Source organism: Mauremys reevesii, linkage group 2, assembly GCF_016161935.1.
Source record: "Mauremys reevesii isolate NIE-2019 linkage group 2, ASM1616193v1, whole genome shotgun sequence".
Classification (NCBI taxonomy): domain Eukaryota; kingdom Metazoa; phylum Chordata; order Testudines; family Geoemydidae; genus Mauremys; species Mauremys reevesii.
This window is the reverse complement of record NC_052624.1, coordinates 245,619,422-245,643,815: the sequence shown is the minus strand read 5'-3', so window position 1 is coordinate 245,643,815 and position 24,394 is coordinate 245,619,422. Positions and strand designations below refer to the sequence as shown.

At 43.2% G+C, this 24,394-nt stretch overlaps 2 protein-coding genes across 10 annotated transcripts in view; both read left to right on the top strand.

Annotated features, from left to right (window-relative positions):
- The window catches only part of RAD54B (RAD54 homolog B), a 121,438-nt gene that overhangs the window by 12,719 nt on the left and 84,325 nt on the right, over window positions 1–24,394 (top strand). The gene's annotated exons all lie outside the window — the stretch shown is intronic.
- LOC120396889 (fibrinogen silencer binding protein) lies at window positions 16,577–23,948 on the top strand. Its single transcript, XM_039522089.1, has 2 exons — window positions 16,577–17,051; window positions 22,990–23,948. Exons 1-2 carry the CDS (start codon window positions 16,681–16,683, stop codon window positions 23,513–23,515), a joined length of 897 nt encoding a protein of 298 aa, XP_039378023.1. The 5' UTR covers window positions 16,577–16,680; the 3' UTR covers window positions 23,516–23,948.

Here is a 24,394-nt window from a genome sequence, read left to right as displayed (position 1 = left end):
CTGTCAAGTTTCACTTGTAACCAGTGTGACAGTAACTTGCATTTGGAGTGTCAGTGGATATACATCAGTGTCTTTAGGCAATTGTGCAAAACAACATTCTTAATCTTGAAGTGAGAATCATAAAACTAATTGTTTCTATCAGTTTGAATTGAACAGTACATTTAACTGAATATTTTTGATAATTTTTTTTTTCATGGAATTTCTTCAGTTGTATTCAGCTGGAAAACTGAAGTGAGTCAAACTATTTTTTTTATTATTCTCAAGTGTGTGCTGGGGGACTTATTCAAATCACTGTGCTGAACTGTGAGAAATTTAAATTAAATCAGGCTTTCAGTTTAATAAATACAAATCACATAGAAAGCATTACAAAGCGTGAATCAAAAACACAAGCATATCTTAAACTTGTTTACTGCTATTTTTAATGCAAGCTTTAAAAGGAAACTTGAAATATAACAATAGGACAAAACATAACTGGACATTCAGAAGATTCAATATCTGAACCTCAGATGAAGGAAGATATTTCATTTTTTCTTTATAAAATTTAAAAGCAGTAAATCCTTGTAAAAAGTAATTTGAAAAACATACATTTATGAACTAAGTATTACTGTACTGTAAATTCAGTGTGAGACTAGAATGATTACAACATACAATCTCCAGGGTAAATCTTGACAAATATATTCAATACAATAAAAATAACATGGAAAGAGCAGGGAAAAGTGAAACCCAAATAGTTATTCAAAATTAAGAAAAAAAATTGGTAAATAAGTTCTTTCTCACAATGGAATATGTCAAATTTATTCTTATGTCACTGGTGATCAGGAAAAATATACTCCTTGCCATGCTCCGAATACTCCCCAAACCTTGTGAAAATTAGCAGCACAAAAGGCTGCATCTTGCACTCTAGCACTTGTAAATTCAGGTTTAAGCATATCTAACTTTCTCTGACATACGTGTGCATGTGGAGAAAAGTCAGGAAATATGGATGTGGTAGCCCAAATAACCAGAGTGGATTTGATTGAAATCAAATTGATTTAAATCCTTAATTCACTAGTTGGGAAGACTCGATTTAATCATGGATTTCTACATAAAAGTGCATTCTTGTTGGTTGGTATAACCTTAATACATATTTTGTACAACTCAGAGATAGATGTAGGTTTCATTTTTAGCAGGAACACACTATACATTTTTAAATAGTGATTTATTTTGAGAACTTTTCAGATTAGTTTTACAGCTATATCAGAAAATGAATGATTGTTTAGTTATTTCATTTACCAAAGGTAATTGAAGCAGATATTTATGAAGTCATTGAGAGGTGAACTATCTCCAATTCAACAAGTTAGTCACTAATATTCTTGCCATGCTGTATTATGAGGAGAACATCACCAGACAGACACTTAAATTGTTTTATTTAACTAAAACAACAACCTTATGTATTCTGGTTTTTTTTTCAACAGCAAACATATAATATTTTAACAAAACAAGCAAATGAATTTTTGAATTTAGTTAAACATTCAAGTTTTTTTAAATCAGGTTTCTTTTTGTTAAAATAGTTTTTAACTAAATAGTTAAATGAAATATTAAAAAAAAAATTAAATTGACTATGGCAGCCAGGTCAACATGAGAAATTTAAAATATTGGCTTTTGCAGCTAACTCAGTTGTCTTCACCTTCATTTTCCTGTTTGTTCATAATCTGGAAAAGAAAAACAAGCTTTCCTGCTTTCTCAGGTCCCAAACAATTTCTCAATTTGAAATGAATTAGTCCAAAGAAAAAAATATTCTTTCTACACCGTCAGAAGAATCTACTGCTGTTAAAAGTGAGATTATCACTTCAGCAGTCTCTGTATCCAACTACTTAAGTCAGGGGTCTCAAGCTCCTGGCCCGCAAGCCATCTGCAGCCCGAGAACCTCCCCACTGTGGCCTGTGGAAACTTTTTAAAAAGTTCTTTCATCCGACCCTCATGGCTGCTGGCTTGGCGGGGGGAGACCCATGCTGCCGGCTGTCTGCTGCAGGCGCTGCCCCCGCAGCTCCCATTGGCTGGGGGGGGAGAGACAGAGGTACCATCACTAGTTGCTGGGCAGAGTCATCCATGGAGGCAGCATCACTAGTTGCCGGGCAGTGAGCCAGGGTGACATGAGGCCAAGGGAGCGAGGGAAAAGGGTGGGAAATGGGCTGGGAGGTGGTGTGAACACCATCTTCAGTGACATTATTGGCCTGCTGGGAGGATTTGAGGAGTAGCCCTAAGGCAAATCGAGTTTGAGACCCCTAGCTTAAGTGACTTCCACCAGTTCACTGGTGTGACTTTCTTTAAAACATCATCAGCAAACCTATATTTCTTGAATGGTTCTTATTCCCAAACTGGGTCTCTTTTATGGCCTGCTGCCATTATAGGTTTTCTCTTCTAGTGAGGGAATGGTATGGTAAATCTCAAATCAGAAAGACCTCAAGACTTCTGGAATAGGCTGCTCAAATAATTCCACTTTTTTTTTCTACTGCCTGTCCCTCCTGTCTCTCATTTATCTCCAGACTTCTTCTCCTTGTCCAGATCTAATCTGCACCCAACTATCTTCTATTTATTGAACTTTTTGAAACTGCACTTTTAGAGAGAGGTAAGGGATTGACTCCGTGTACACAAATTTGCAGAGGGACAGTAGGGTTGAGGTCTGTTGTTTCTCACCTCTATAAATTATTTATTTATTTAAAATAACATGCTTGTTAACAGCAAAAATTATCTCTGGAGTGCTCCCAGTTCCACACGCAGGGCCAGTTAGAAAGCAGCACTGGAGAGTCTCAATGTGTGGCTGAGATGATGGTGTAGGGAGGAGGGGTTTAGATTTATTAGAAACTGGGGAAACTTTTGGGAAAGGGGGAGCCTATACAGGAAGGATGGGCTCCACCTAAACCAAAATGGAACCAGATTGCTGGCACTTAACACTAAAAAGGTCGTGGAGCAGTTTTTAAACTAAGCGCTGGGGAAAAGCCGACAGGTGCAGAAGAGCACGTGGTTCGGACATCCATTAGAGGAGGATTTATTAATAGAGAATCTCTATGTCCTAGTGAGGATGAGCGGATGGAAAATGATAAAATACAGGCAGGGTCTGATCAGAAATAGTCAAATAAAAAAGAGTCCCATTCAGTTACATCGTGGAATGGCAGACGGCTAAACGGAGACAAGTTTTTAAACTGCTTATATACCAATGCTAGAAGTCTAAATAATAAAATGGGTGAACTAGAGTACCTCATATTAAATGAGGATATTGATATAATAGGCATCACAGAAACTTGGTGGAATGAGGATAATCAATGGGATACAGTAATACCAGGGTACAAAATATATCGGAAGGACAGAAAAGGTTGTGCTGGTGGAGGAGTGGCATTATATGTGAAAGAAAGCGTAGAATCAAATGAAGAATTGTAAATGAATCAAACTGTACCATAGAATCTCTATGGATAGAAATTCCATACTCTAATAATAAGAATATAGCAGTAGGGGTACATTACCGACCACCTGACCAGCATGGTGAGAGTGACTGTGAAATGCTCAGGGAGATTAGACATGATAATCTCTAATCATTATTAGTAATCATTATCAATAATTATTAATAATAATGGGGGATTTCAGTTATCACCATATTGACTGGGTACATGTCACCTCAGGACGGGATGCAGAGATAAAGTTTCTTGACACCTTAAATGACAGCTTCTTGGAGCAGCTGGTCCTGGAACCCACCAGAGGAGAGGCAATTCTTGATTTAGTCCTAAGTGGAGCACAGGATCTGGTAAATATAGCTGGACTGCTGGTAATACTGACCGTAATAGAATTAAATTTAATATCCCTGTGGCAGGAAAAACACCAGAGCAGCCCAACACTGTAGCATTTAAGTTCAGAAAGGGAAACTACACAAAAATTAGGAGGCTAGTTAAACAAATTAAAGAGTACAGTGCCAAAAGTGAAATCTCTGCAAGCTGCATGGAAACTTTTTAAAGACACCATAACAGAGGCTCAACTTAAATGTATACCCCAAATTAAAAAACACAGTAAGAGAACCAAAAAAGAGCTATTGTGGCTAAACAGCAAAGTAAAAGAAGCAGTGAGAGGCAAAAAGGCATCCTTTAAAAAGTGGAAGTTATATCTTAGTGAGGAAAATAGAAAAGAGCATTAACTCTGGCAAATGAAGTGTAAAAATACAGCTAGGAAGGCCAAAAAAGAATTTGAGGAACAGTTAGCCAAAGACTCAAAGTAATCGCAAATATTTTTTTTAGTACATCAGAAGCAGGAAGCCTGCTAAAAAAACAGTGGGGCCACTGAACGATCGAGGTGCTAAAGGAGCACTTAAGGACGATAAGGCCATTGTGGAGAAATTAAATTAATTCTTTGCATTGGTCTTCACGGCTCAGGATGTGAGGGAGATTCCCAAACCTGAGCCATTCTTTTTAGGTAACATCTGAGGTACTGTCCCAAATTGAGGTATCATTAGAGGTGGTTTTGGAACAAATTGATAAATTAAACAGCAATAAGTCACCAGGACAAGATGGTATTTACCCAAGAGTTCTGAAGGAACTCAAATGTGAAATTGCAGAACTACTACCTGTAGTCTGTAACCTAACATTTAAATCAGCTTCTGTACCAGATGACTGGAGGATAGCTAATGTGACTCCAATTTTTAAAAAGGGCTCCAGAGGTGATCCAGGCAATTGCAGGCCTGTAAGCCTGACTTCAGTACTGGGCAAACTGGTTGAAACTATAATAAAGAACAATATTGTCAGACATATACATTAACATAATTTGTTGAGGAAGAGTCAACATGGTTTTAGTAAAGGGAAATCATGCCTTACCAATCAACTTGAATTCTTTGAAGGGGTCAGCAAGCATGTGGACCAAAGGGATCCAGTGGATATAGTGTATTTAGATTTTCAGAAAGCCTTGACAAGGTAAGCTGCCACGGGATAAGAGGGAAGGTGCTCTCCCGGATTGGTAACTGGTTAAAAGATAGGAAACAAAAGATAGATATAAATGGTCAGTTCTCAGAATGGAGAGAGGTGGTGTCCCCCAGGGATCAGTTCTGGGACCAGTCCTATTCAACATATTCATAAATTATCTGGAAAAAATGGTAAATAGTGAGGTGGCAAAATTTGCAGATACAAAATTACTAAAGATAGCTAAGACCCAGGCATATTGCATTTGGCATCTCATAGCCATCCTGTGATGGACTAATACACCCAGGGCTTTCACCTTCTCTGTCACTTCCAACTGATAAGTCCCCAAAACATAGCAGAAATTCTTGTTGTTAATCCCTAAATCCATTACGTTGTACTTTGCACTATTAAATTTCAACCCATTTCTATAACTGCAGTTTTCAAGATCGTCCAAACCTCTTCGTATGATATTCCAGTCCTTTTCCATACTGGCAATACCTCCCAACTTTGTGTCATCCACAAATTCTGCCACACTTGTTAATATTAGTCATGAAGACAGTTAGTAATTTTGTAAACTGCAAGTGTGAAGGATTAATGTCAGTGTAAGTGTAATGTAGTAGGGGAATGTCAAAAGTAATAGTATGTACAACTCTTATGTTCTCCTTCTTCCTGCACCTCAGTTTGAAGTACAAATCAGAGTTCTGTCTTTTCAGGACTTTTCAGAAAGCATTACAAGTTAAACCTCAGGGCTATTGTATGTAAAACCCTGATAATTAGCTGTTCCCAGTCAGCTTCTTAATAAACAAACATTAATGAACAGAAGCATTGTAAATAGTACTTGGAATACTGTGAATAACTTTTAACAAGAGGAGTTAGACAATAAATCTACGTGGTGTCTTTATACAGATGTCCCCACTTTGTTGCTGTTACATATATTTAAATATTTAGTTCCAACATAACTTCTCTAACAGTGAGGGTAATTAACCATTGGAGCACCTTAGCAAAGGTTGCAGTGGATTCTCGTTTCCTGGAATTTTTAAAATCAAGATTGGATGTTTTTCTAGAAGATATTCGCTAGTTCAAGCAACAATTATTTGGGGGAAGTTCTATGGCCTGTATTATGCAGGAGGTTAGACTAGATGATCACAATGGTCCCTCTGGCCTTTGAATCTATGAATTTATACTTCAGCGCGCGCACACACTCTCACGCATTCCTTGCTAATCTTTTTTTAGAGAGGGTTTCTCAGTCTTTATAGTGCAACCATAAGGTGTAGCATGTGTCACCTGGACTCTTCAGAGCTTGAGAAAAATGGTAGCATCTCAGTCCTTATCCAAAAAAATTCAGAATCCTGTGAAGCAAACAAACAGTCTGGGGATCTCCACAGCTAGCCGCATTCCAGCCCTGGGTCTCAGTTGCTGGTAATATAAAAATCTGTAACCTGTATTCAAAGCAGCAAAGGTCTTGAGACCCAGCACTCATAGCAGAGACATCTCTTGGTCCTGTGTCAATCAGCTGCTAAGTCCACAAGGCTGTCTCCAATTCCTATATTTGTCATCTTCCCCTCTGAGATCTGGTTGGCTCAGCTCTCAGAGGGTAAAAGGGGGTGACCTCAAACAAAATTTTATAGGTAACTCTAAAAAATGCCAACTAAAATCCCTGTCTTCCCCCCGCCCCATTGCTTTTCTTCCTTTCTTTGGGCCAAAGAAAGTCAAATACTGCAACATATGGCATATCGGTTGTGCTCCTATTTAAACAATTGACATCCCTGCAATCTGATAACATTTGTGACCCACAATAATGTCCTATCTATATGTGTCTGCAAAGTCAGGTAGTAAAGAAAGGTATATGCAGTGATACTTTATCATTTGGGGATCTTGGTCTCCAGAAAAGTACAGAATCAAGGACTAGTCCCCAACTTTGACTGGGTTGACTTCTAGCTCTAACTGGTCAGGCAGTCTCACCACATCTGTGCTACCCTCCACAGATGTTGTGATGGGAATAGGCAGATTCACCTTAGCTGTAGCCAAGTGCTCATATCATGAAATTTCCCTTGATTTTCATCAAGTGAAGTACTCTGGTTTGGGTCAAATTCCTCCATCAGTGTCTTAAGTTCAGATTGCAGAGTCAAATCAAATGAAGATTGTGTGAAGCCTGCATACCTGCATTAGATCCCTTCTGTTGAGATCTCCTGTTTACTTGAATCTCTTCCAACAACTCTACCTCTGGTATCTTTGGAACAGATGCTTTAATGTTCAAAAGCTTGACAGGCTTTTCTACAGTAGCATTCCGTCTGATATGACGCTTACAGATCTTACAGATCTGATATTTCCTCTCCACCACTCAGGTCATTCAAGGCCAATAAAATCAACCTCTAGCCAATTCTAACATTTTCTGTACTCCTGTGTGGCCCATCTCATTGTGGATTCTAAAGCACAGTTTCTATGAGTGCAGGGACTCACTAGCTGTCCCCAACCTTCTCCTCTCCTCTTAACCTTCCTGTCTAAAATCTCATCTGACGGAAGAGTTTTGGCCATTCTTGCAAGTATAGTTGGGTCTCGTAGTTCTGCTCCTTCTCCTCATTCTGACTTGGTCTATGGCGAGACTTCAGAAAGTGAATCACATGTGCTGTATGCTTTCCAGTCAATGAGAATAGAATCTTGGGCACTTGGTCTTCCAGGCCGTGGACTTGGAGTTTGAAATTCATGTGGTATGCTGTTCTCATCACAAGACAGTGTCTCCAAACCCTGTAGCATGAGCTGCTGATTCTTCAAGATTATTCTCCTGAGATCTAACTTGTACTCCATGCACCTGCAAGATTGCTGTCTGTACTCTTCGTACAAATCCTCCAACAGGGAGCTTTGCTTGGGGAAAATCTCCTGTTCTTCTCTTTTAACTTTGAGTTTATGCCACCTTGAATATCTGCTACTTCCTCTAGCATCACCCGTCGGGTCAGCTGTGGAGCCCGCTGGCGTGGTGCCTCTTTGCTGCTCAATATATGACCCTGTTGACTCGGTGCCACCTCAGTTCCTTCTTACTGCCAGTGACAGTCATTGGATATGTGGTGGCTTGCTTAGCAAGCTCTCCTCTCGTTCTCCTAGCCTTTCAGTTCGCTGTAGCTATTAGTGTTAGTCGTGTTTAGCTGTTGGGAATGGGGGTTTCCCCTCCACCCTGACTGCCTGTCTCCCCTTAGGGACTCAGGGCATGCCACGGTCGTAATGGTTCAAACCCTGCAAGTCCTGCAATAAACCCATACCAACGGGTGACCCCCACAACACTTGTCTAAAGTGTCTTCAGGAGGCACACCAAGCCAATAGGTGCAGGATTTGTAAAGGGTTTTGCCCTAAAACAAGAAAGGAGTGGGACTTCTGTTTAAAATAGCTCCTTATGGAGGCGGGTCTGAGACTGCAATCCACCTCAGCATGGCAAGACCCGACACCGAGTTCATCGGTGCGGAGCGCTCTGGTATCTGTGGCAGAAGCGGCACCACTGAAGGATTCTGGGCACAGAGACCCACGGCACTGCCGCTCCCTGGTGCTGAAGCCGGTGGAAACTGTCCGGCACCAGTCCCATTCCCCGGCGCCACAGGAGCGGCATCAGAAGCAGGGTAGAAGCAGATCACCGCCTTCAAGACCCACTCCTTTGGAGTCGGCCAGTGGGGCGCATCCTTGAGAGCTTTGGAGCTGGCACCTTTGAAATCAACCCCGCAAAGGAGACCGTTGTGTCCAGTGCCATTGGACTCCCTAAGTCATATGGTGGAAGAGGTGGGGCTACCATCCACCCAGACGCCTCTGAGGCTGCGAGGGACCTCATTGCCATGACAGCACCGTGGTCCTTGGCTCTCTGTGACAAGCCTCTGGCACCACTGAAGGCAGCACCGTCACTGGGAAAGACGGCAATATTGAATCCATCTGCATCTCCAAGGCACTGCTACTGGGCACCGAGAAAAAGGCACCGCTCTGAGTCCCGGCACTGATCCATTTCACGCTGTCGCTCTGACTCGTGGCACCGCTCACCATCCTGGCCCCAATCCCCACCTCAGCACAGGTCCCCGCCTCGGCACAGTCCCATTCTCAGCACTGGTCGAGGTCTCGGCTCTTGTTGTCTTCATGGTGCCGCTCCAGATCCTAGCACCACTTATCAACCCAGCTTCACTTGGCACTGCCATGGCCATCAAGATCCCGGTCCTCGTCGTCAGACTTGGAGGTGGGGTCCAGATTCTCTCACTGGAGCTGGCACTGGTCGGCACATAGATGCCCCAGTGTGGGACAATGCCATGGCCAATGCAATGGCAGGGGCTGGCACAGTGTCCCTTTTGGACCTCCTAGGCATATCACAAGGCCCAGGGTACCTTGTCCAAGAGCTCCCGGTTGGTGGTATCCAAGCTCAGGGTGCCAGTGGCCTTGGCCAACCGCCCTGCCCTGTTTGAACTGTTGGCAACTTGCTCGCTCCTGTATCTATCATGGAAGGTTGCTTTTCTGTTTGCCATTACTTTGGCAAGGAGGGTATCAGACCTCAAGGCCCTCTGACCCTCCATACACGGTCTTCTTCAAGGACAAGGCGCAGCTCAGGCCTCACCTGGTTTTCCTTCCAAAGGTTGTGTCCCAATTACACTCCAACCAGGACATTTTCCTGCCTGTGTTTTACCCTAAACCTCATGCGACCTGCCAAAAGCAACAGCTCTACTCTCTGGATGTTCGATGAGCACTTGCTTTTTACATCGAATGAACAAAGCTGTTCCGAAAGTCAAACCAACTATTCATGGTGGTAGCAGACTGTATGAAAGGTCTCCCGGTCTCATCGCAGAGGATCTCATTGTGGATTACCTCCTGCATCTGCACCCGCTACGAATTAGCCAACGTTCCAGCCCTGGCTCTCATGGCCCATTCCACGAGGGCACAGGCCTCATCAGCAGCGTTCCTGGCCCGGGTGCCAATTCAAGAAATCTGCAGGGTGGTGACGTGGCCCTCGGTGCACGCATTTGCCACTCGCTACTCTATAACTCAGCATCCTAGAGACAAAGCAGCCTTTGGCAGAGCAGTGCTCCAGTCTGTCATTCCATAATTCCGACCCCACCTTCAAGGTAGGGCTTGGGAGTCACCTAACTGGAATCGATATGAGCAAGCACTCGAAGAAGAAAAAATGGTTAGTCACCTTCTTGCAACTGTTGTTCTTCAAGATGTGTTGCTCATATCCATTCCAGACCCACCCACCTTCCCCTCTGTCCAGAGTAGCCAGCAAGCAGGAACTGAGGGGGTGCTGTGTTGGAAGGGTCATATATTAAACGCCATAGAAGCGCCAGTCAAGGGGACTACACAGCTGACCCAACGGGTGCTTCTAGGGGAAAAATTTCTGATGACTGTGCACGCAGTGCGCACACACCTAACTGGAATGGATCTGAGCAACACATCTCAAAAAACAGTTACAAGAAGGCGAGTAACTTTTTTCCTGAACCTGAACGCAGTCCAGCCAGTGTCCCAATATTGGGGCCCCTAGGCCCATTCTTGGGGTACAGACCTGCTATCTAGCTCCTCATCCTGAGAGCAGGAACCCATTGTGTAGCTACATAGCCCCTGTGGGCACAAAGCTGACCCTTCAGACTCCCCTGTAGATAAACATACCTTCTCCTAGAACTCTTCCCCAAAAGTGTGAAGCTTCTGATTTACAGTTCAACTATCTTGGAAGGCTTGTAGTAATTGTGAAGCATAAAACACACTCAGTAATTGTGTTATACTCTGGGCTCTCTTCCTTAATAATTTAAAATACAAGAAAGTGTGAAGATCAGTTAGAAAACAATAAACACCCTAACTGCAATGCCTAACTGCAACTAGCTCACCCTACTCTGGGGAGTCCTTGGAGGGGACCATGTAGTCTCAGGAAGGGAGGCAGAGGCCCCCGTATCTTTTGGAGGCCTGACATGCTGGGCTGCTTCTCTCTCCCCTCCTGTTGAGCTACAGGAAAAAATGGCCCAGGAAAGATCAGCTCCTCCCTCTTTATAACCTTCCTCTTTCCACTGGGGCCATTGCCAGGTGACCAGAGAGCCCTGCCAGATAACTTCATTGCCAAGGCAATCTCTCCCCAGACAAAGCAATTCTCCTGGGTAGGATCTATCTCTTTGGATGACCAGTTGTCAAAATTTAATGACTCCCTATTGGTTTTTTGCCACCAGCGTTTGGAACTTCAGCCCAATGTGGAGGCAAACAGGCATGGGCAGTGTGTATCATAGGCTGGGGGAAGCTATGCCTCCCTAAACAGCCCTGCGTGACCCTGTCCACGTTCAGTCCCAAGGCCCCCTTCTGCTTGCTGCTTCTCTCTTGGCCCCAGCCTAGGCAGGCTGCTCCTCTTCAGGGAAGTGTGCTGGGGCTAGGGCAGCTGCCCTGCGGCCAGGACTTGGGGGGCTGGGGCCGCTCACGGCCGTGCTGCCTGGTTCTCCAAGGCTGGGAATGTTGGGCCTGCAGCGTTCCAGGGAAGGCGGGGGGGCTGAAGGCACTGGGGCCGCCTGCCCCGTGCTGGGGGCACTGGAGCCACTTGCTCGGTGCTTGGGCCACCCAGCAGTGGGACCGCAGCAGCTGGGGCTCCAGGTGCTGGGGGTTGGGTACCACCCACCCAGCGCTTGGACGGCTGGGGTGGAAAGGGGGGAGTGGTGGCTGCAGTGGGGGTGGGGGCTCTCGGCTCTGGCAGGGGAAAGGGGGCCTCAGGCAGAAGGGGCGAGCCAGGGCAGGAGCTAGACTCCCAGAGCCCACCGTTCACCCGCTGCCCATGAAAACAGGTAATAAAGGCAAAAGGCTGCACATTCAGATGGAGTTTGTATGCATCTGTACAAACTGCAAAGATCCCCCAGTATCAAATAGAATTGATAAGTTGTACAGAGCCTCCTAACTCACCACAGCTTCATATACAGCTGCTTGGGAGACTTGGTTACACCACAATTGTTCTGTGAAGGAGCTATACTATTTTTCCAGTTTATAGTGTAGCCAGGATTGTGACCATGTTTTGTAACAGGGCTAAGGCATTGGCCATATCTCCCTTGACATTAATGCCTCTTGGACATGTTGTCAGGCTTAAACATGGTTAAGGTCATATTTACTCTACAATTTGAATAATTTTATAACAAATCCTCTAGCATGGTTTTATTTGCAATGTACGTAGGTTCACAGAGTTGCACCGTTCGTTTATTTCTTGGTTTGGTGCTAGGGGGTTGGCCTCTAGTGCCTTTGTGAATATTGTTAATAAGAAATTAGTTTTATCTGTTCTGCCTTGATGGGATCAGTGTTAGTCCTTCAGGGTGTCTAACACCTTTCCAGGCAGGGCAGCTGTCTGGAATGCAGTACAAGAGGCTGCCCTGGGCCAAGTCCAGACTTGAATAGTTACAGTGCTAATATTTTCACATATTGTGTAACACGGAGTTCACTTTGTCACATGAATAACAAGACTTTGCGTAATGAGGCAATTACTCCTGAGGGCATTCTGTGCCAAAAAAAATAAAAATTCTGCACCAAAAAAATTAAAATTCTGTGCACAGTATTTTAAAATTCTGCATATTTTATTTGTCAAAGAAATGTGGAGGCTCCAGCATGGCATTGGGGAGCAATGGAAGGCCACTGGCTGCACTGAGTTGGGAGATCACTGTGCAGCTTCTTCCCCTCCCCTCCCACTGGGACATGGACTCAGTAGTGAGGCTGCACCCAACCCTGACATAGTGCAAGGACCAGGCCTGCCCCAGAAACACCCCAGAGCCCTGCCCCTCCATATCAGGTGTGGGGAGGCAGGCTCAGCAAGGCAGGATCCAAGTGTGGAGGGGCTTAGTGTGCGGGGGATCCAGGTGTGGGTTGAGAGGGTTCTGTATGGGGCAATCTGGGTGTGGACAGCTCAGTGGGGAATCTGGGACCGGAGGGTATCTGGATGCACAGGGGCTTGTTGGGGTTTTTTGGGTGCAGTGATAATGGGACTCTGCAGGGGGGTCCAGGTGAAGGAGGTTGGGGCTCAGTGCGGGGGGATCTGGGTGTGGGGGAATAGAGCTGTGCAGGGGGTTCTGGGTGTGGGGGGCTCAGTAGGGGGTCCAGATGCTGGAGGAGTGGGACTCTGTGGGGCGGGGATCCATGTGCAACTGGTTGGGGCTTGGTGGGGTGGGGGTGCGGGTGGCTCATCAGGGTGGTCCAGGTGCAGGGGGAGTGGGGCTTATCAGGGGAATTCTGAGTGCAGGGGGGTGAGGCTCAATGGCAGGATCTGGGTATGAGGGGGTCTGGATGCACATGGGTTGTGCAGATGGGGGAGCAGTTCCCTGTACAGGAATCCCTCCCCCTGCAGCTGAGGAGTGATGGATGCAAGAAGCGGGGGTGGGGGAGGAGGGGATTTTGCAGAGCTTCCTGCAGCCGGGGGAGAAATCTGGGGGTGGGTCTGACCCAGCCCTGGATGCTGTGTGGGGGAAGAGGAAGTCTCATCCTTCCCAGCCCAGCCTGGACTAGCAGCTGACCCTGGCGCAGGGTAGGAGCCACCAGCCAGGTCTTCCCCAGTCCCGCTTCCTGCCCCACAGTGATTTACCTCTCTGCCAGCTTCCCGGGGCACCCGAAACATACTGCACTTTTCTGCGGGGAAGCAAAGAAATCTTCAGGGGACATAAATTCTATGCATGCACAGTGGCGCAGAATTCCCACAGGAGTAGGCAATAGACATTGTATTGGGATTTTCATGTGTCCCAGTTAAGTGAGCTCTGATTTGTGCTCTTGAATTAATTGAGTTAATACACATACTGAAGCATGTGAGTGAGGGGAATGAGAATTGAAACTGGTAGGTTACAAGTTGGTCAAGAGCTGTGGAAACAGTGGAGTTGTAGATAGAAATTTGGGGGAAGTGATTAGGATATGTTTCATTCAGGGGAAATGGGAAGGCTCCAGGCACTTTAATGATCATTGTACAGACCTGACTGAGTCCTTCTAGTGTGTGGTCACCAGTCTGTAGTAATAGGACTCAGCCTTTGGATTCCATGTTCTTCCAAGCCAGCTGGCTTTGGGCAGAGTCCCACCATGATCTTTAGATTTGGGCCTGTAAGGCTCACTCTGGTTTGGCCAATGTACATGGCAGAGGGACAAACTGGACAGTCTCTACGCAAAAGAATAAATGGACACAAATCTGACATCAGGAATCATAACATTCAAAAACCAGTGAGAGAACACTTCAACCTCTCTAACCACTCGGTGACAGACTTGAAGGTGGCAATTTTGCAACAAAAAAAACTTCAAAAACAGACTCCCAAGAGAGACAGCTGAACTCTAATTAATATGCAAATTAGATACAATTAACTTAGGTTTAAACAGAGATTGGGAATGGTTGGGTCATTACACTAATTGAATCTATTTCCCCATGTTAAGTTCTCCTTACACCTTCTATGGGTCACCTTGATTATCACTTCAAAGGTTTTTTTTTCTCCTGCTGATGATAGCTCATCTCAGTTGATTGGCCTCTTACAGTTGTCATGGCTACTTCCACCTTTTCATGTTCTCTGTATGTATAAATATTTTCTTTCTGTGTGTTCCAGTCTATGCATCCGAAGAAGTGAGCTGTAGCCCACGAAAGTTTATGCTGAAATAAATTTGTTAGTCTCTAAGGTGCCACAAGTTCTCCTGTTCTTTTTGCGGATACAGACTAACACGGCTGCTACTCTGAAACCTGTCTAAAACCAAAGTAACTTTTACTCTCAAAGCATACAAGAGTTACAGATCTTTAGGCGAAACAACAAGAACTTATATGCCCTTAAACCTTCTTGTGAGTCCTTAGGGCATAGTCCATATATCAAAGTGTAGGCCCCTCCTGCAGTCCTCTTGTTGTGGGCAATGGTTGGTTGTTGCAAGAGGGAGTAGAGTAGATCTTCACCTTAAGTAAAGTTTCTGTCCCCTCTATAATGTGACTCATTCACTCGCTTCAGTGTACTAGTCAGGTGGTTAAAGCCCTAGACCCTGTTAGAGACAAACTGGGAGAATCAGTTTTTTTGCTTGATTACTCTCTTTAGAAAATACCATTGTTCCCATAGAGTTCATAATTGATGGTCCTCTCATTCAGGTCAGACACCTCAATCTTTCACACTAGACATTACTATAGGCAAAAAGCAAAGCATGGGAAAAAGAGGGCAAGATAAGCATAAAAAGCAGTGTTTTTACCAAGTGCTCACACTCCAAATAAGAGTTTTGTTTCTCAAGTTCCATCTACAACAGGCTTCAAAACTTTAAGAAACTCTATTTAATCTTGCTTTGAATGCAGTCCCAAACAAATGAATGACCACACTCCTACCTAGATCTCTTTATTGCCTTTAGATACTTTTAACTATAATTAGATTTCTTCCCCTTCACCCCCATCCCAGCCTATGTTTTTTCAAGGATAAACATGGTAAGCTGGAGAAGCTGTTGCCAATATCCCTTCAAATCAAGCTCATTTTCAAACTCTTGACTTTTCAGTCATGGACCTCCTTTTTCCAACTTGGTGCTCAGAACTGTACACAGTAACCCCCTACAAGCTCCCCCCTTTTAAGTGGAATCATTCTTTTCCTTAGCTTTATAAGTTCTTGTGTTTCTCAGATTTTGTTAGTTTAATTTAGACCATGGATGTTTAAAACCTGGTATATGTATTTTTAAATAAGACTGTGTTTGAAGTGAGATTTTTGAAAAACATTAGCTATGCAGAATGATTAGCACTGGTACAGTATGCACATCTTGTTAATAAAAATATTTGACTCTGAAAGCATGTCTGGAAGGTAGTATTATAAAAGTAGATTTTTTTCCTGGTGGTTAGTGTGAAAATCCCAGTATCCACACACTGTAATACACTCAGTAAATCTGTCATGATTGAATGTAACCTTTATTACATGCAAACTGGGAGTTAGATCATGCCATTTCTTAGGCACCGCAGACTGAATGTTGATGACATACACATTACAGGTCAGGCATGTTTTAGCAGGGCACAGCTGCAGGCAGAAGCTAAAGGACAATTAATTGTTCATGTATATCTCTTTTTTTGTTTTTGCTCTACATAAGCGTTTTATCATTAAGAGAGACTGCTTCTTTAAAACGCCTGTGTGTAGGTAGCTAAAGCAGCCTGCAAAATGCAGGAGAAGCTTAGCTTTACTGTGAAGTCTGAGTCTGAGTGTAACCTAACTAGCTAGAGGATATGCAATTCCTGATTGACAGCAGGACTAGCATTATGCAAATGCTGTAAGAGCTAACAGCAGCTGGGAAACAGTGATCAGGGGCTCTGTTAGGGATCTCTCTACACACGCCACACTTATCTCTCTATTTTTTATTTCGTCTGCTGTTGTGTTTCATTTCAACAATCAATAAATTACACAAAACAATTGCTGCTTTTTTGACATTATTAAATTTAAAATCTCAGAGCAGTTTGTTTTTCAGCTAGAGATCTGTGAGAGCTTTTTACTCAAGCTAAATTGGTTAAATTTCAGCTGGTAACATGCTTATCTTTAAACCTTTCTGTTTTTAAATCTTGTGTGTCTGGTCCCTTCATACTAAAGTGTATTTTGCTTGTTTCTTCCCGTCGTCTTCAGTCTGAAGCCTTATGTAGGTCAGGCTTGGCTTAAGCAGATTTCCTGAACCTGCGTCAGCTTAAGCTGAAGGAATTTTAATAAACCCTCCCTTGTAGGCGTGGGCCTAAATGAGACTAGCCTAGTTAAGCCTGATCTTTTTCTGTTTGTGAAAAAGAGCTGAGCAGAGCTAGGGACTGCATGGTGGTTTCAAAAACTGCCTCCTTAATTCGGAGATAACAATGGTTGGGAAGGCCAGATCTTCTAATTTTACCTTATCTGAAAAGCTTGATTTGCTAAAACTTGTGAAGCCGTATGTTAAAATTCTTGAAGAACATACCAATAAGCATTCAGTAATAGTGGAAAAAAACAAATGCTGGGATATCATAGCCGATAACTACAATGCCATCGGAGTAGATCGTCCTCCTCGTACTGCACAGGGCCTGCGCACGCTGTACAAGAGGCTCAAAGAATATGCCAAACAGGAGCTATTGCAGCAAAAGGAGACCCATTCAGATTATAAAAGCAGCATTTCCGAGCCAACCAAGAAAGTTGTGGAGATGATTCCACAGATTTCCAGTGTGTGTTTAAGAGACAGGAGCAGTTTTCAAAGGTGAGATACATTTTACTTTGTTATTAAATTAAAATTATGGCGCCTCCTGCCTACTCTATAAAGCTTATTCTTAACTTGAGTTCAGTGTCCTAAAGCAAATACCCACAACAGAGTTGACAAGGATTGGAAACAATAGCAAAATACTATTTCCTTTGTTTTATGGTGACTTAACATTGCATTCTATTTTCAGCTGTGTTTCAAAGCTTGTTTCAGTGTCTTGTGTCATATTCTGGAAGGTGAGGGTTAAGAGGGAATCACAGAGAAATAGTAGCTCTAACCTCTACCCCTCCCTCACCTTTTAATAGGCAGATTATTCAAACACTGACAAAGTGGTGGCTATTCTCCTCCATTTAAGGTAATACTGCAGTCATCTTGCTGCATATAAAACTATTACCAGTTTACATAAGATCTATATAAAGTTCAGGGAACCAAGAAATCTATTTCATATACCTTGTCTGTATCATAAATTATTTTATTAGGCAAATATTGAATATGTTTTAACTGAATCCAGACCTTAAGCACTTTGTCTCCATACAGTAAAGTGCCTTTAACACTACAAATAGATTTTTACAGATTACTTTTCCTTCACTTGCTGACATTTTCTGAATCCAGAGCAAAGCTGATTGCAATATAAACTGTAAATAACAATACATGTATTGTATGCTAGGCAGTTTGTAAGCATATAAACAGAGATTGGGGAGCTACAGAATCAGTTGTTTTCTCTTTTGTAGTTCTTTTTAGTGCTCCATGAAGTGAGAGACTGTCTAGATCTGAGCCAGACATAATACAAGCAGGCAGTGGGCAAGCTTCCCCCACAGCTGCTATAATGCCCCTCAAATCAGACTTGCAACACACTCTCCTGGTACAGTATTGGTCTTTTCAGGATCAGAAACTGCCAGGGTCAGATTTTGCTTCCTCTGGATGCAGATATTTTAAACTAACAAGGATAAAAGTAAACTCTGTCCACTACCCAGAAGTAATGATAAAGCCACATTTTTACATTCTTTTCACTAGCAGATCAAAATAATGTGTGAAGCTGGCTTCCCATTAAGAGTTGGTTGGTGCAACAGCTAAATGTTCTAGGAGAAGTTGCCATGTGTACACATAGGAAGTTTGATTCATGGTGCCAATGACTGAACTGAATGGTAACAATTGTCTAAATTCTAATGTGCCAGATTCTCTTAAAAAAAAAATTAACATGCTCTTGTGGGGCTTTGGTGTAAAGAAATCTGTAGCACCAGTGCAGTCTAGTTGCTACTGGTGAATGCCCATATAGGTAAAAGTCAAAAGATCTTATTAAAAACAAAACAGCCTTTTTAATTAGGTATAAAAGTGATGTCTTGATCACCACCTACTGTAATGAAGAAAATTAGTCTGAGAGCTATAGATATTTCATGGACTTGTATACAGTAATGGTGCTTTTCATGTACAGCATGTTCAAGAGCCATAATTTGATTCCTGCAACTCAAACATATTTGGACTCTGTTAGGACTCCGAGAACACTGAATTGGTGCCCAGAATGATTTTCCCTAATATACCAGTTGGTGCATTAAGTATTGGAGAAATACTTTTAAAATAATTTATACAAAATACACTATTATTTTGTATTCTTTCATTTTAACCCTGAATTACACCCCTCCCCCCCAACATAACCAGTTTTAACCCATTATAACATGACTTTGTTTTTGGAGGTGTGTATATATATATATAAGTAGTTGACAAAGTTATAATGTCGCCTGGTATCTGGTAAGAAATTCTTACCTAATTAAATTAAATTAAACAAAACCTATGAATCATGGGTGCCTCAGGGTTATAAATACCACCCCCATTATGGTAACTGTTGTTTCCCTTTCTTTCAGTGGAGTTGGCAGGAGTCCCACTGTAACTGCCAAAGAGGAGCTTCTCTTATTACAGTTCCTTCTTTCTGTTTTCACCTTCTATCTTACTGTTGTTTAGCTCTTAAGAAACTAACTAAAACTAACTCACAGGTCTGAGTTACATGGAGGCTTAGCATTTTGCTTGTTTCTTGGTGGGGTCCACTGTAGTGGATCATTATGGATTTCTCACTATTGGGCTGTTCTAGACTGTATCAACTCCCAGTCTACCTCCCCTCCCTTTTCTGGGAGCCTCTCTTTCTCTTTAGCTTGACCTGCTTCTCCTGATACTTGTTTCCACCCCTTGCCTCAGGCTAGGAACAGCAAGTAAGGATGGGGAAGGCCACATTAGGAGCAGAGGCTATGGCAGGAAGAAAAACAGCATGTAGCCAGCAGTGGAGAAGAGACTGGCAGTTGTACTTAGCAGTGGGAATGTTAAGGTTGTAAAGTCAAGCACTCAAAAGTTATGAAGTAAAAGAATTAAGGCCCATGCAACCTTAATTGTCCCCTTTTGTGTATGCATTATAATACAGTCTTTAATTACATGATCACGTTATTTTTCCCACAGGACCACTGTCTCATTCAGTGCACAAGATGGACACTGCTTAAGGAATGAATCCGGGCTGTGTATTGAATGAAGCAGTTGTCAGTAGGCCCCCTGCCTCATTTGTTGTACAAGTAGAAAGGTGTGTGGTGAATGAGGCAGGGTATTGCATGAAGAGAAAGGATGGTCTCATGGTTAAGGCAATTGAATCTTACCCTGGAAAACTGGGTTCTATTCCTGCCTCTGTCACAGAGGCTCTTCGATCTATACAGGGATTTAGGTGTTGTGACACTCAGCATTGCAATGCTTGACTTTCAGGTTCCTAGAAAACCCCTGTAATCACTGGGATCCACAAACCCTGAATTAGGTGTCTAGGCTCCCTGTACAATGCATAGGGAGAAATAGGTACCTAAAAGTGGGATCCACAAAAGCCAGTACACTAGACGGGGAGTTGCCTAAGCTAGCTAATTGGAGATGCTGACAAGAAGGGTGCCCTTCTCATGGATTTAGGCACCTCCCTGTAGTTGAAATTTACATGCCTAAAATAGCTAATTGGAGATGCTGACAAGAAGGGTACGTCCTAAGCCTGCCCCTCTCATGGATTTAGGCACCTCCCTGTAGTTGAGATTTACATGCCTATCTCTGCATTCTAGAGCCAGGAGTCCCTTTCTTAGAGTCAGGCAGTTTAGGTGCCTAAGCAAGAAATGGAGAAGGAGGGAGGTGGAGGTATCTCCTTTAACTTTTAGCTCAGTGGTTAGAGCACTCATCCAGGATGTGGGAAACCAAGGTTAAGGTTCCCCCTTCTGTATGATGGGAAGAAAGGATTTGAACAGGGGTCTCCTACCTCTTAGGAGAGTGCCATAACCACAGACATATGGAATAGTCTGATGTGTGGCTTCCTCAGTCTCTTCTATTGAATCTGCTCCTCCACTTTGGGTAAATAATTAGAGTAATTAGGGCAGAGTGAGAGAGCGAGACTGACTCTATAGCTTGGTGGTTAGGGCACCCACCTGACAGATGGGTGACCCCAGGTGTCTGGTTCCTCTGTTTGGGTTGCATAGGGAAGACAGGTAGGGGACTACCTAATTTCTCTTACTTTGTGGATGGGGCTTAGGCATGAGCTAGATGTCTGGACTTCTAAAGTGGGGCTGCAGTTACATGCTCAAAGTGAGAAAATATAGGCATCTACAGTAAAAAAGTTACTGAGTGAGTTTAGGTGCCTATGGGATTAGGCAGCAGCTGAGACAGGGAATTGTGGATTGCAGTGATGCTTAAAACTGGGATTTAAGCATCTAAGTCTCCTTGTGGATCATTTGTGATGCTAGGCAACTCACTTTAACTAAACTTTTCACAGGTTGCCAGTAACTATGGTCATGGCTACGTTACCACTTATGTCAGCAAAATTTGTTGCTCAGTGGTGTGAAAAAAACATATATCTCTGAGCGACATAAGTTTCACCGGCATAAGTGGTAGTGTGCACAGCGCTCCTGCCGACATAGCTACCACCACTCATTGCGGATGGTTTAATTATGTTGACGGGAGAGCTCTCCCATCAGCATAGAGCAACTACATGAGAGATCTTTCAGTGGCACAGGTGCATTGGTACAGCTGTGACACTGTAAGGTCTCTAGTATAGACATAGCCTATGTGTTCCTCATTTTCTGGGTGCTCAAGTTGAGAAATGTGGGGCTAGATTTTCAGAAGTGCAGAACACTCACAGCTGAAACTGAAGGCAAGAGCTGTGCTTTAAAGAAATAAAGTGCTATAAAATGATGAGGCCATAGGCCCTTAAATTGGGCATCCAAAATTGGGCATCCAAAATTAGTGGACACTTTTGACCTTTAATCTCTCTGTGCCTCAGATATAGAGCCCTGCAAATCTACGGGCATCCATCTGCTTTATATCTATGGACCATTTCTGTGTATAGCAGCGTGGATGCAGATACAAATTTTGTATCCGTGCAGGGCTCTGACGGTAAGAGCCAGGCGGGCAGCTTTGAGGAACCGTGGCATGGATCCTCCACCTGCCCTGGGCAGGTAGCCTGTGGGGCAGGGACACTGAGTGGAGAGACTGGGGGGCAGGGACACTGGGCGGGAGTCAGGGGCTGCAGCTCCCCACAGCTGCCAGTGCATCGCTCCCTGACCGGGAACTGGCTGGGGAGGGGGTGGCTCGAAGCTGCAGCCTGGCCATGGTAAGAGCCATGCAGACAGCTGTGGGGAGCTGCAGTGGATCCTACACCTGCCCTGGGTGAGGGGCCCGAGCAGCCCCCAGGCACGTCCACAGGTCTCACCCCTTCCCCCTGGCCAGTCCAGTGTGGAGCCCAGCCAGGGAGCCTTGGGGAGCCGTGGCAAATCCTGTGGTGCAGGGGAAGGGGCTGAGAGCAGCTCCCGGCCGTCTCCCTGCCCAGCTCAGATCAGGTGGAGGGTCCGTGATTCCTCATGGGCTCCCCACAGCAGCCCTAGCGGCTCTCCCCAACCGGGCTCTGGTGGAGTGCCTTGGAGCCTCAGCCCAGCCCCGAGTATAGAGCCCTGCAAATCCACGGATATCTGCAGATAATTTTTACGGATCGGATGTGGATACATATTTGTGTATCCGCACAGAACTCTAGACAGATCCTCATCTGTAAAATGGGAATAATGATACTGTTAGAAACCAACCACAGTAGCATTTAACTTTGGAGCTATGCAAAAATGGGGAAGCTAGTTACAATGAACAGTCCCGAGTTAAATGGCTGCAAGCTGCATGGAAACTTTAAAAAAACCCACCATAATAGAGGCTCAAATTAAAAGTGTACCCCAAATAAAAAAAACCCCAACTACTACAAGATGACCCCACCAAAAAGCCATCCTGGCTAAACAATAGAGTAAAAGAGGCGGTTACAGACAAAAAGACATATTTTAAAAATTGGAAGTCAAATCCTAGTGACTAAAATAGAAAGGAACATAAATTCTGGCAAGTCAAGTGTAAAAGTGTGCTTAGGCAGGCCAAAAAAGAATTTGAAGAGCAACTAACAAAAGACGCACAAACTAAAACCATTTTTGCTGTTAAGTACATCAGGAGCAGGAACCCTGCCAAACAGTGGGGCCACTGGACAATTGAGCTGTTAAAGGAGCACTCCGAGAAGACAAGGCCATTGCAGAGAAACTGAATGAATGCTTTGCATTGGTCTTCACTGCAGAGGATATGAGGGAGATTATCAAACATGAGTCATTCTTTTTAGGTGTCCAATCTGAGGAACTGTCCCGGATTGAGGTGTCCCAAAAAGAACACATTTGTTCGGCACAATTCAGAATAGTCTCTTGAAATCCTATATATTTCCCATGGCTTACATCTGTCACCTCTCCCCACTGGGGAAGTTGCATACAGTCCTAGCTCACCTTAATACCTAAACTTAATAAAGTTCTTCCAAGATATATTGCAGGAAATTGCCATATTTATCACAAGTTAAATCTGCTCCTATTTTTGTATATAATGGCTTTTGTTTACAGATAATGACTTAATTATTATATATATGTTTTAGTGCTAACATAGACAAAGAAACAGTTGCTGGTACCAGTTCCCCACAAGCAGTGTTGGATCACCATCCTGCTGCAATCACAATGGAGTTGGAACCAGAAGAGGATGTCAAACCTCCTCCTTCCTTGGCTGTAGATTCACAGCAGAGTGAGGACTTAGAACAAGGAGAAGAACACCAATTGGTGCATGTTATGGAGAGATCTCCTTCAACTTCACTATCTTCTGTTGATATGAGAATGATGTTGTCTTCATCTCCCATCCCAAGAAGAGATGATTTTTTTAGGCTTGAGGTCGGAGAACGCTTTAGGCCAGCGTGTGGGTATGAGCCACAGATGTTGCAAATGCTGAAAGAGGAGCATCAGATAATCTTGGAAAATCAAAGAAAAATTGGGCTTTATGTCCAAGAAAAGAGAGATGGCTTGAAAAGAAAGCAGCAGCTGGAAGAAGAGCTATTGAAAGCAAAAATCAAAGTAGAGAAGCTGAAGGCAATAAGACTACGACGTGATCTGCCAGAATACAACAGTCTTTAAATATTTATCATCTCTGTCATGTAATCTGAGATGTTTTATTCTCTGAGATACTTTCTAATAAATTCTTTTGGCCTAGCAAAATGATTTTTTTATGTTAATTTGGATGGATCAGAATCTAGCCTTGAAAAATGAATGCATGTTTTCCATTTTGTTTATGTACATTAGCAAAAATGTCAAATGTCTTTCACAAGTTTGAGTCTTCTCAATATTTCTAGTCTGTAGTATAATCAGATACTGTAGTTCTAAGTGTGTAAGATAAAAAACTGCCTTTGGAAATCTTCCACTGAACTTTTATTAGACCTGGAACAAGCTAATGAAAATTTAGACAGGTGTTCTTAAAGATGTTGATTTTATGCTTTATTCTTTTTTCAAAGCAATTCCTATCCTTTTTTAGTATTCTTTATGAAGTTATTTGAAGGTTAATAAAGATATATATATATATAGAGAGAGAGAGAAATAAAGGCCATGTTTCTTTATATATCTTTCACTCATTTTAAATTAGTAAAGCCTATGGCAATGGTGAGATTTTGTTAATGTATTATATTAGCTTGGGGAACATAGGAAACTGACTGGATTGTTTTATTTCTTATGCTCAACTGAGGAAAGGTTGAGTAAATGCACATATCTTTTTAAAATTTAACACTTTTTATAATATTTAGTGGATGAAAGTTTACATAAGATAATTTCAAAATAGAGATGCTGAAGGCAACATTTAAATTTTCAGAACTGCATGCATGCATAATTTGTGTGCACAGTTTCTGTGATTTGTGTATTCAATTGTGGTAATTACACTGGCAAGTGACTAGGAAGATATCTAATTTTTTCATTTCCATGCATAATTACTATGATATATGTGCAACCAAGACAGATGCTGGTGCA